The sequence below is a fragment of the Sus scrofa genome, chromosome 3 (assembly GCF_054392235.1).
Source record: "Sus scrofa isolate SSC_HxYL_T2T_F1_AM1 chromosome 3, Sscrofa_HxYL_maternal_Yorkshire_Landrace_v2.0, whole genome shotgun sequence".
NCBI lineage: Eukaryota > Metazoa > Chordata > Mammalia > Artiodactyla > Suidae > Sus > Sus scrofa.
The window spans coordinates 22,658,505-22,670,587 of NC_139385.1; the positions used below are offsets into that span (position 1 = coordinate 22,658,505).

At 47.4% G+C, this 12,083-nt stretch overlaps 1 protein-coding gene across 31 annotated transcripts in view; it reads left to right on the forward strand.

Moving 5' to 3' along the window:
* The window catches only part of LOC100519166 (uncharacterized), a 191,758-nt gene that overhangs the window by 154,847 nt on the left and 24,828 nt on the right, over nucleotides 1–12,083 (forward strand). For 30 of the 31 annotated variants that reach the window (XR_014840445.1, XR_014840442.1, XR_014840440.1 and 27 more), the window contains 4 exons: nucleotides 3,130–3,261; nucleotides 4,984–5,054; nucleotides 5,842–5,929; nucleotides 11,539–11,670. Coding sequence is in view for 24 of the 31 variants with exons in the window: in XM_085017174.1 (XP_084873300.1) it covers nucleotides 3,130–3,261; nucleotides 4,984–5,054; nucleotides 5,842–5,929; nucleotides 11,539–11,670 (423 nt within the window). In the remaining 7 variants the exon portion in view is untranslated. Of the gene's footprint in view, nucleotides 1–3,129; nucleotides 3,262–4,983; nucleotides 5,055–5,841; nucleotides 5,930–9,962; nucleotides 11,671–12,083 lie in introns of all 31 variants that reach the window. The other variant, XR_014840446.1, reaches the window with a different exon arrangement.

The window sequence follows — 12,083 nt, forward strand, 5'->3', positions numbered from 1 at the left end:
CCGGGCCTGTTTAGGTTCCGTGTAAATGTTTGGACGGTTTTGTTCTAGTTCTGCGAAAACGATCACGGATAGGGATGGCATTGCATCTGTAGATTGCTTTGCGTAGAACGGCCATTTTTAGGATATTCATTTTTTCCAAGCCAGGAGCGTGGCCTATGTCTGCCCTTCTTTGACTCCTCCTTAATTTCCTTGAGTCATGTTTTATTGCTCTCGGCGCAGAGGTCTTGCAGCTCCTGGCTCAGGTTGGTCCCCAGATGTTTAATGCTTTGGGTTCTTCCTTGGACCCCTGCTTGAGTGGCTAAGAGGAAGGCCATCCCCTCCCCTGGAGTGAACACTGGGGGAGGTGTCTCCTTGCAAGCCTGGGGAGAGCAGCCTTCCTCCTGTTCCTTGGCCCTCTGCAGCTACCCGTGTGCACTCCAGGGCCTTTGCCCATCCCCTTGTCTACCGCCTCTCCTTGTTTTGTCTTCCTTCTTTCGCGTTTACACAGGGTCATTTTTCTCATGCATCCTCCTCACCTGACAAAAAATAAAAAAGAACAAAGAGGAAAAGGGGAGAGCTCTAGTCCACCTAGAGGGACTCCACACTCATAAACCAATTGCCTCCCAAAGGCCCCACCTCCCGGTACCATCCCACTGGAAGTTGGGGTTCCAACATAGGATGCAATTAGGAGGGAACACAGAGGTGCACTCCATAAGCATGGTGGCTAATGCTCTTTATAGGCAGCAGGATTTGGCTAGGCTGTTCATGATACAATGCATGTAGCGGTGATATTCTCCAAGTTGGCCCTGTCCCATCATTTTTACATCATTTATCTTGATGCATTAGTATCGATAGTCACCAGCTTTTCAAAACATTTGTAGTATCTGACTAGAGGAAGATCGCCCCCCCACCCCACCCCCAAACAAAACAAATCCACCATAGGGCTTGGCCAAAGGAATGCCTAATCTACATGGCAAGTTGAATCTATATCCGAACTCAGTTAATTCTCCACTACTGAAATCAATAATTGGACATTGACAAGTTTCTTTTAGTTGCAAATTGAATGTGCCCCTCTTTGCCAGCAAACACCTACCAGTTCCTTCTTGGATAAATAGGCACGTCGTAAGTCTAATCTGTTTAAATGGATGAATCGTTGGTGCACCATCACTATCCCATCCAAAATGTTCTGAGATTTTTACTTGAGACATAAATTACCATGTGTGCTTTACAAAACATTCTGCTCCTTTTATGACTGGACTGGGACACTTCTGGCCGTACGTAACTTCTAGGGGAAAAGTTGTATCCTCCTCCTGAAAAACCGATTGCCCCCTTTGACATGCATGTCTAGAAATAGTCACAATGGTTTAATAGAAAAATTTGTCTTGAAACCCCTGTGCTCACGTTCCTAAGTAGGAGGAACTTTTCTTAAGGGCGCCGTTAATCCTTGGTGTGAATAATGGTCACAATATTCTTCCTCCTTTTCTTTCTCAAAGCCAGAAATTACAGAAATAATTACTGATTTTCTTTTTTTCTTTTTCTTTCTTCCTTTTTTTTTTTTTTCTTTTTGGCAAAAGAAGAAAACTTTCCTCAGGTTGTATGTACGAGTAACTGTAGTAAGATACAAGCATGTGACAAATTGGAGACTTACTTGCAATGTGCATCAAAAATAGTAATTTTTGTGAGCAGCAAACTTGAATAGGACACTGCAGAATAGCAGTCGTCATGAAACATGAAAACATTCACCCTGGTTACAATAACCTTAAATCTCACGTTTTGAAATGGTTTGATTGGCAAATGTCTAGTGACTCAGGAAGAGTAGAAATGGAGGGGTAGTTCTTCCTTAAATTCTGCACATGCTGGCTTTTTGGCCTCTTCACCCTGCAAGGTTCACTCTCAACTCCTCCTGGGGGACAGGTCGTTCTCTCTCATAGGAAATTATTTTCTTAGTCAGAGGGTTCTGTGGGAGCCTGAGATTCCGTTTCGGAAATGACAAGGCTCCTCTGAAAAGCCAAGCTTGTCCATGGAAACACGCTCTCTGCCGGCAGCCGTTGGACCCATCCTGTGCAGGGGTTGACTTCCCTCTGAAAGTGGTACGATGACACGTCACCACGGTAATGTGCTTGTGCACTTCTTGCCTCATGGTCAGGCTGTCGCTCTGTGGCCTGAGAGGTTTGTACGTGGTGGCCAGTGTGACGCTCTCACTTCACGGCTCATGCTTTAGGAATGGGCAATCTCAATCACTGTTCCTAAGGTAAGTTTACATTGCTCCCCCGAGTGGCTGTTCCTTCAGATGGGCTCGCTCACTTTGTCTCCTGCATTTTTCCTTCTTGTGTTTTTCTTCTCATTTCTACCCCTCTGAGCTATCTCTAGAGTTATGCGTATAACTTCCGGGTTCGTTGTCTTAATTAATATGTCTGGTCCACCTGCCTCAGATTCATCACCCGTCATTGTTGTGACGCTTGGACTGTCACTTGGTTACCCCTCATGTGGGTCCTGTTTGCACTTCCTCACCTTCAACAGGACTGAGTATCAGAGGAGATGAAAATAGGTACTGTCCATGAGCTGCGAAGCATCGTTCCCATGAAGATGCTGGGGAATAAGCTTCCACCCTTCCCGACTTGAGGCATCCATTTACCCCCTTTGGTTTTCAGCCACCACTGACTGTCTAGCTTACTCTTGCCATCACTCAAGGCTGAACGCATACGGAGCATTGACGAGGCACCCGTCCTTCCTTTTTCTAAAATGTTACCCGTACTTCATGAAGTCGTCCTCATAACATCATACTAAAAGTCAGCCTTCTAGAATACCATTTCCACCTCGTAGAACAGGGCATCGAGGCCCTTAGGGATCTACAACCCTTTCCCCAGGTTCATGATTCTTCTGAATGTGTTTGAACCAGACCATCAGGCACGATCACTCTTCCTTTGCTGTGTTTCTGGAAGGTCTCAGTTAAACAAAGGTGGTTGTTCAAAAATCCTGTCTGTTGGTTGTTTTAAACTGCATGATCCTTCTAAGTCTGACCTTGATCCAGGCAGCACTCCCGGGCAGCTGGTGAGCCAGGGGACCAAAAGATTAAGTGGAATAAATGAGTACAAATTTCCCTACGGTCTTCTGACAGCAAGATGTCAGCAGTCCTCCCTGTTGTGATAGATTGCATAGGATGCTGCTTCCGGATCCAAAGGAACAATCGACAGATGTCACAAAGATCCACCTCTGGCTGCATCAGAAAATTATGCTCCTGGCGCCACCAGCGAGTGCACCCCGCTAATGGGTCGGGGACAGGTACGTGGAGATTTTCTCCTTCGGTGCATGCAAGAATAATTTTTCTTTAGGGTCCCCTGTATACGAATGAACTCGGAAGTATTTTGTGGTATCCTTTGTGCGTGCGTGCGTGCGTGCGTGCGTGCGTGCGTGTCCAAGTTGAAACATACTTAGTCAGGTGGTAGTGTTTATATACCTGTGGAAATAAAACGACTTTGAAATCTCAACAGCCGGTTGATGTTGGAGGGTGAAGATGATCTCTAGCCAGGGTGTCGATGACGGCTGGCTTTTGGACATTAGCTGCTGTGTCTCCCTCAGGGAAGCCGTGTTTCCAGGTGTCTTTAAATTATTAGACATTGTTTCGACCTGGATTATGTGGACAAAGAAGTCCAACAGATGACACAGACGGTTCCCGAATCCCACCGCGCTCCAGGTCCAGCCATTGACAGTGTATCACATGCTGGTGGTACCTTTATTCCAATTAGCAGAACACTAATAGTTTGCCTTAGGAGTCATACTTGGTGCTCTTATAAGCTCTGCCCTTTGACAGATGTGCAATGTGATTTCTCACCATTATAGCACAGAGAAATCCGTACCCGAATGCTCCCTGGCCTGTTTCTCCCAGGAGTCCCAAGATGGGCATTATGCAAAAGGCCTTGATGAATGTGGTGATGAATGAGAGGACTGGCAAAATGAAATGCCAAAGAAACTCCGAGTGAGCTACTCTTTAGCCGCAGAGTGGAGTTAAAGCTCGAAATACGTTAGGGTATGGGTGGACCGAACACTACAAAAAGCTATTGTGGTGAGTGAAATAAGGCAGGTGCACAGCAAGACAGATACCGTGTAATACTACTTGTGTAGGCACGTTCATATAGCAGAAGCAGGAATTACCAAGGCCTGGTGGCCAGGGGAAGGTGAGTTGTGATGGGTCATGTCGGGTAGGATGACAAAGGTGTGGGTGTAGGTAGTGTTGATGGGTAGAAAAGCGTGTGGAAGTCAGAAAGGCTACGGAACTGTATAGTTAACAGTTATGCAAAGGATAAATATTATACCTGTGCCATCACACTGTGCTGAGCAGAAGCAGGGCATGTGACCGTGTGGAGATGAAAAATGGTCTTGGAACATTCCAAGAAGTAGCGGGAGTCGCCACGGGATTTAAAATAGGCTGGAGGAGTCATTGGACTCTGTCCTTGAAACATGGCATGACTTGTTTTTGTTTTGTTATGTGTGTGTGGCCACACCTGTGGCATATGGAAGTTCCCAGGGGAGGGGTTCACCCAGAGCTGTACCCCAGCCATGGCACCACCGGATCCAGGCCACATGTGCACACTACGCCGCAGCATGCAGCAACCCTGGATCCTTAGGCCCCTGAGGGAAGCTAGGGAGCGACCCTGCCTCCTCACAGAGACAGCTTCGGGTCCTTAACGCACGGAGCCACAGCGGGAGGTTCCCCAGAACATGAATTTGGAATTTACCTCTTTTCAAATTGCCTACATTGAATTGAGTATGTTGGCTTTGGCTAGGAAGCTTAAAGCTCCCCTTCTCATGATGTCAAGGAACCTCCCCTTGGCCAGCCTCATCCCACCAGAGTGGTCAGCCAACAGCATGTGTGCCCATGCTTCAAAATCACCCTCATCCTTACTCTCCCTCCCTGGGTTCACACACCACTCCCCAACAATGCTGCCTGAATAGTTCCTGAGCAGCGTCACCAATATCATGACCCTTCCATCTGTGTCCTCCTAGAAGAAACCCCGGGCTCCCATGAAAGGCTGCCCAGCACCGCAGGAGGAATAGAGGCTCCAAGTGGCTGCACAGTAAGTGCCTTGTCTTATCTGAGATAAAAGCATAACTTCATTTCCTCAATTTTTCTTTTATCCTCTCTCTCTCTCTCTGTCTCTCTCTGTCTCTCTCTGTCTCCCTCTCTCTCTCTGGTTTTGGTTTTGGTTTTGGTTTTTAATGGCTGCACCTGCTGCACATGGAGTTTCCCAGGCTAGGGGTCTAATCAGAACTACAGCTGCCGGCATATACCACAGCCACAGCAAGTCACGATGTGAGCCGAGTCGGTGACCTACAGCACAGCGCATGGCAACACCAGATCCTTAACCCACTGAGCGAGTCCAGGGATCAAACCTGCAGCCTCATGCTTTCTAGTCAGTTTTGGTTCCGCCGTGCCACAACGGGAACTCCAATTTCCTCCTTTTGTCTGTCAGTTTCAACTATGCAAGTCTACACTGTTCAAATCAGTGGAGACCTACATTTTTCCTGGGTTGGACGAGTGTTGACGGAATGTCTCTCCCAATGCATGACTGATTGAAAAATTGACAGCAGCCTCTAGAAACTGGAAGTGCGGCTGAGAGCAATGTTACCAGCAGAGAATTGCCCTCCTTGCAAGAGAATTTGGTGGGTTTGGGTCAAAGTACACATAAGAATTCCTACAGGAAGATTTGAAGCCTTTGTCCAGGATGACCTCTGTGTTTTCTTTGGGACCGTGGACTCGAGGAGTGTTTCCCTTTTGGGTTTTGCTGGGCAGAAAGACCATGAAAATTCTCATGTCCATAGAGACCAGGAAGCTTAGATTCTCACACTGTTTTCTTGCACTAGATGCCGGCCGATGACGCAACTAATAATAATGGCATGGCTTTGGAGCGCCCCACTCCAGTGACAAACAATCGGGGTGAAGAAGAAGAAGGTGGGTCTTCCTTGCGGGCATTGGTTGGAGAGCAGCCAGATCCTGGGTTCCTTTTGGAAAGGGGGTAGTCTGGGATGTGGAGCAGGCAGCTCTTTCCCAGTCATAGTGATGCCCTGGTGGCACCTGCCCTGGACACAAGTCTCTTGTGTTGATTCCTTGGGTTGTGACACATTCCGAGGGACAGGGAGTGAGGTCCATGTGTGAGCACATGTGGTGTAAGTATCTGTTTCCTCATGAGCTCTCTCCTATTTATACAGAAAATACACCGCTCAACGTTCCTTAAGAAACATCCCATCACCTCTGCGTACCACCCCTATAGGCATGCATTCGCCCCTCACCACTGCTGTCCCCACGTTGGCTTAATTTTCCCGTTGCTCAGGTGGAGATGGTGCAGAGAGAGTTGGCCCAAGCTCTTGACCTCCTACATGGGAAAGCCAAAGTGGGACCCAGGCTGGGTTCCCTATGGGGACGCTCTGGACCCCTGACCTGCACCTCTCCCTCAGCCAGGACTTGGTCGTTCGTGGGGAGCACGGAGCGGGGAGGGTCCCTGCTCCGTGTCTATGCCCGGGAATTCCAGGGTCTCCAGAGGGCCTGTCGATGCTGTGCATTTTAAAAGGTCCCTGTCAGTGCTGCGGTCATTGCTTCAACATGGCCAAAGCAGATGGGAATCGGCGAGGCGTATGCTTGTATTGGACAGTGTCACTGTCATTCTCACACTTGACCACCCTAGGTAGCACACACCCAGGCGACCTTGCAAGTAAGAGCTCACAGTTCACCCTCATCCTTAGCCTGGTGTGCGGCACCATTGTACAAACTCGCTGCCCATCTGGGTGAGAAGGACTCCGTGCTCCCTCTGTGTTTCTCTCCATGAAGTAAGTCCCTCTTGTTGTAAGGCTCTTGGGAGGGCAGACATCCTTTTTGCTCAAGGCCCATGCACCAAATGAAGCCTGCAGAAAAACTGTCATGTGATGGATAGTGGTTGGATTTCAGTATTGTCATGTGTTCTATTTTTGGTTTTTAAGATCAACGTTTTGGGTTTAAGATCCCTTCATTAGCATACTTTTCCTAGAATTACCCCTCCAGGAAAGTTCTAAGTTTTCTTAAATGATTTTAATTTTTTCCTTTACACTCGGTTTAAATTTTTCTGTTAATTTCTGCTGTGCAGGAAAGTGATCCTGTCGCACACGCGTGCACACACGCACACAGACACACCCATATACATGCTTACATTTTCTCCCACTATCCTCTATCACGTTCCTTCGTGAGTGGCTGGATATTGTATCCCTGTGCGATCCAGTGGGCTCTCATCGCATAGCCAGTCCAGATGCAATTGTTTGCATCCCTAAAGCCCAGAGTCCCAGTGCATCCCACTTCCTCCCTGACCCCACTGGCAAGCACAAGTCTCTTCTGCAAGTCCTTGAGTTTCTGTTCCGTGGAAAGGATCATTTGTGCTGTGTTTTAGAGTCCAGATATAAGTGACATCATGTGGGGTTGGTGTTTCTCTTTCTGAGGGACTTTGCTTAGGATGAGCGCCTCTAGTTCCATCCACTCTGCTGCAAATGGCACTAATTCCTTCCTTTCACGGCTGAGGAGTACCGCATTGTGTATATATCCCACCTCTTGTTAACCCATTCATCTGTCGGTGGACGTTTAGGTGGTTTCCACGTCTTGGCTAGCGTGAGGAGTGCCGCACTGGACACTCGGCGCTGTCGTCAACGTCCATGGGTGCCTGTATCTTGTTCAAGGCAAGTCTTGTCCCCACATACGCCCAAGAGTGGGATTTCTGGGCCACATGCTAGTTCTATATTTAGTTTTCCGAGGTCCCTGCATGGTGCTTTCCATAGCGGCTGTGCCAAGTTACATTCCTACCAACAGGGTGGGAGGGTACCCTCTTCTGCACACCCTCTCCAGCATTTGTAATTTCTAGCCTTACTAATGATGGCCCTTCTGACAGGTGCGAGGTGGTACTTCTTAGCAGCTTGGATTTGCCTTGTTCTAATCATTCATGGTGTTGAGCATGTTTTCGTGTGCCTGTTGGCCATCTGTCTATCTTCCTTGGGTGACTGTCTATTCAGTTCTCTTGCCCATTTTTCAAGTGGGTCGTTGTTTGTGTTTGCTGTTGATGGTGTCTTGTCTTAGGTTTAAGTCTTTAAGCCGTTTTGAGTTTCTTTTTGTGCACGGTTTGAGGGTGTTGTTTTCCAGTTTCCTGGATTTTCATGTGGCTGTCCAGCTTCCCAGCACCACGCGCTGAACAGACTGTCTTTTCCCCCCTTGACATTCTTGCCCCCTTTGTTGAAGAATAATTGACCGTCGGTTTGGGGTTTATTTCTGGGTTCTGTCTTCTGTTCCAGTGGTCTGTGTGTCGGTTTTGGTACCTTTGCCACACTGTCTTGCTTACCGTAGCTTTGTAATATTGACCGAAGTCTGGGAGAGGTGTGCCTCCTGCTTGGTTTTTGCTCCTCAGGATTGCCTTGGCCATTCCGGGCCTGTTTAGGTTCCGTGTAAATGTTTGGACGGTTTTGTTCTAGTTCTGCGAAAACGATCACGGATAGGGATGGCATTGCATCTGTAGATTGCTTTGCGTAGAACGGCCATTTTTAGGATATTCATTTTTTCCAAGCCAGGAGCGTGGCCTATGTCTGCCCTTCTTTGACTCCTCCTTAATTTCCTTGAGTCATGTTTTATTGCTCTCGGCGCAGAGGTCTTGCAGCTCCTGGCTCAGGTTGGTCCCCAGATGTTTAATGCTTTGGGTTCTTCCTTGGACCCCTGCTTGAGTGGCTAAGAGGAAGGCCATCCCCTCCCCTGGAGTGAACACTGGGGGAGGTGTCTCCTTGCAAGCCTGGGGAGAGCAGCCTTCCTCCTGTTCCTTGGCCCTCTGCAGCTACCCGTGTGCACTCCAGGGCCTTTGCCCATCCCCTTGTCTACCGCCTCTCCTTGTTTTGTCTTCCTTCTTTCGCGTTTACACAGGGTCATTTTTCTCATGCATCCTCCTCACCTGACAAAAAATAAAAAAGAACAAAGAGGAAAAGGGGAGAGCTCTAGTCCACCTAGAGGGACTCCACACTCATAAACCAATTGCCTCCCAAAGGCCCCACCTCCCGGTACCATCCCACTGGAAGTTGGGGTTCCAACATAGGATGCAATTAGGAGGGAACACAGAGGTGCACTCCATAAGCATGGTGGCTAATGCTCTTTATAGGCAGCAGGATTTGGCTAGGCTGTTCATGATACAATGCATGTAGCGGTGATATTCTCCAAGTTGGCCCTGTCCCATCATTTTTACATCATTTATCTTGATGCATTAGTATCGATAGTCACCAGCTTTTCAAAACATTTGTAGTATCTGACTAGAGGAAGATCGCCCCCCCACCCCACCCCCAAACAAAACAAATCCACCATAGGGCTTGGCCAAAGGAATGCCTAATCTACATGGCAAGTTGAATCTACATCCGAACTCAGTTAATTCTCCACTACTGAAATCAATAATTGGACATTGACAAGTTTCTTTTAGTTGCAAATTGAATGTGCCCCTCTTTGCCAGCAAACACCTACCAGTTCCTTCTTGGATAAATAGGCACGTCGTAAGTCTAATCTGTTTAAATGGATGAATCGTTGGTGCACCATCACTATCCCATCCAAAATGTTCTGAGATTTTTACTTGAGACATAAATTACCATGTGTGCTTTACAAAACATTCTGCTCCTTTTATGACTGGACTGGGACACTTCTGGCCGTACGTAACTTCTAGGGGAAAAGTTGTATCCTCCTCCTGAAAAACCGATTGCCCCCTTTGACATGCATGTCTAGAAATAGTCACAATGGTTTAATAGAAAAATTTGTCTTGAAACCCCTGTGCTCACGTTCCTAAGTAGGAGGAACTTTTCTTAAGGGCGCCGTTAATCCTTGGTGTGAATAATGGTCACAATATTCTTCCTCCTTTTCTTTCTCAAAGCCAGAAATTACAGAAATAATTACTGATTTTCTTTTTTTCTTTTTCTTTCTTCCTTTTTTTTTTTTTTCTTTTTGGCAAAAGAAGAAAACTTTCCTCAGGTTGTATGTACGAGTAACTGTAGTAAGATACAAGCATGTGACAAATTGGAGACTTACTTGCAATGTGCATCAAAAATAGTAATTTTTGTGAGCAGCAAACTTGAATAGGACACTGCAGAATAGCAGTCGTCATGAAACATGAAAACATTCACCCTGGTTACAATAACCTTAAATCTCACGTTTTGAAATGGTTTGATTGGCAAATGTCTAGTGACTCAGGAAGAGTAGAAATGGAGGGGTAGTTCTTCCTTAAATTCTGCACATGCTGGCTTTTTGGCCTCTTCACCCTGCAAGGTTCACTCTCAACTCCTCCTGGGGGACAGGTCGTTCTCTCTCATAGAAAATTATTTTCTTAGTCAGAGGGTTCTGTGGGAGCCTGAGATTCCGTTTCGGAAATGACAAGGCTCCTCTGAAAAGCCAAGCTTGTCCATGGAAACACGCTCTCTGCCGGCAGCCGTTGGACCCATCCTGTGCAGGGGTTGACTTCCCTCTGAAAGTGGTACGATGACACGTCACCACGGTAATGTGCTTGTGCACTTCTTGCCTCATGGTCAGGCTGTCGCTCTGTGGCCTGAGAGGTTTGTACGTGGTGGCCAGTGTGACGCTCTCACTTCACGGCTCATGCTTTAGGAATGGGCAATCTCAATCACTGTTCCTAAGGTAAGTTTACATTGCTCCCCCGAGTGGCTGTTCCTTCAGATGGGCTCGCTCACTTTGTCTCCTGCATTTTTCCTTCTTGTGTTTTTCTTCTCATTTCTACCCCTCTGAGCTATCTCTAGAGTTATGCGTATAACTTCCGGGTTCGTTGTCTTAATTAATATGTCTGGTCCACCTGCCTCAGATTCATCACCCGTCATTGTTGTGACGCTTGGACTGTCACTTGGTTACCCCTCATGTGGGTCCTGTTTGCACTTCCTCACCTTCAACAGGACTGAGTATCAGAGGAGATGAAAATAGGTACTGTCCATGAGCTGCGAAGCATCGTTCCCATGAAGATGCTGGGGAATAAGCTTCCACCCTTCCCGACTTGAGGCATCCATTTACCCCCTTTGGTTTTCAGCCACCACTGACTGTCTAGCTTACTCTTGCCATCACTCAAGGCTGAACGCATACGGAGCATTGACGAGGCACCCGTCCTTCCTTTTTCTAAAATGTTACCCGTACTTCATGAAGTCGTCCTCATAACATCATACTAAAAGTCAGCCTTCTAGAATACCATTTCCACCTCGTAGAACAGGGCATCGAGGCCCTTAGGGATCTACAACCCTTTCCCCAGGTTCATGATTCTTCTGAATGTGTTTGAACCAGACCATCAGGCACGATCACTCTTCCTTTGCTGTGTTTCTAGAAGGTCTCAGTTAAACAAAGGTGGTTGTTCAAAAATCCTGTCTGTTGGTTGTTTTAAACTGCATGATCCTTCTAAGTCTGACCTTGATCCAGGCAGCACTCCCGGGCAGCTGGTGAGCCAGGGGACCAAAAGATTAAGTGGAATAAATGAGTACAAATTTCCCTACGGTCTTCTGACAGCAAGATGTCAGCAGTCCTCCCTGTTGTGATAGATTGCATAGGATGCTGCTTCCGGATCCAAAGGAACAATCGACAGACGTCACAAAGATCCACCTCTGGCTGCATCAGAAAGTTATGCTCCTGGCGCCACCAGCGAGTGCACCCCGCTAATGGGTCGGGGACAGGTACATGGAGATTTTCTCCTTCGGTGCATGCAAGAATAATTTTTCTTTAGGGTCCCCTGTATACGAATGAACTCGGAAGTATTTTGTGGTATCCTTTGTGCGTGCGTGCGTGCGTGCGTGCGTGTCCAAGTTGAAACATACTTAGTCAGGTGGTAGTGTTTATATACCTGTGGAAATAAAACGACTTTGAAATCTCAACAGCCGGTTGATGTTGGAGGGTGAAGATGATCTCTAGCCAGGGTGTCGATGACGGCTGGCTTTTGGACATTAGCTGCTGTGTCTCCCTCAGGGAAGCCGTGTTTCCAGGTGTCTTTAAATTATTAGACATTGTTTCGACCTGGATTATGTGGACAAAGAAGTCCAACAGATGACACAGACGGTTCCCGAATCCCACCGCGCTCCAGGTCCAGCCA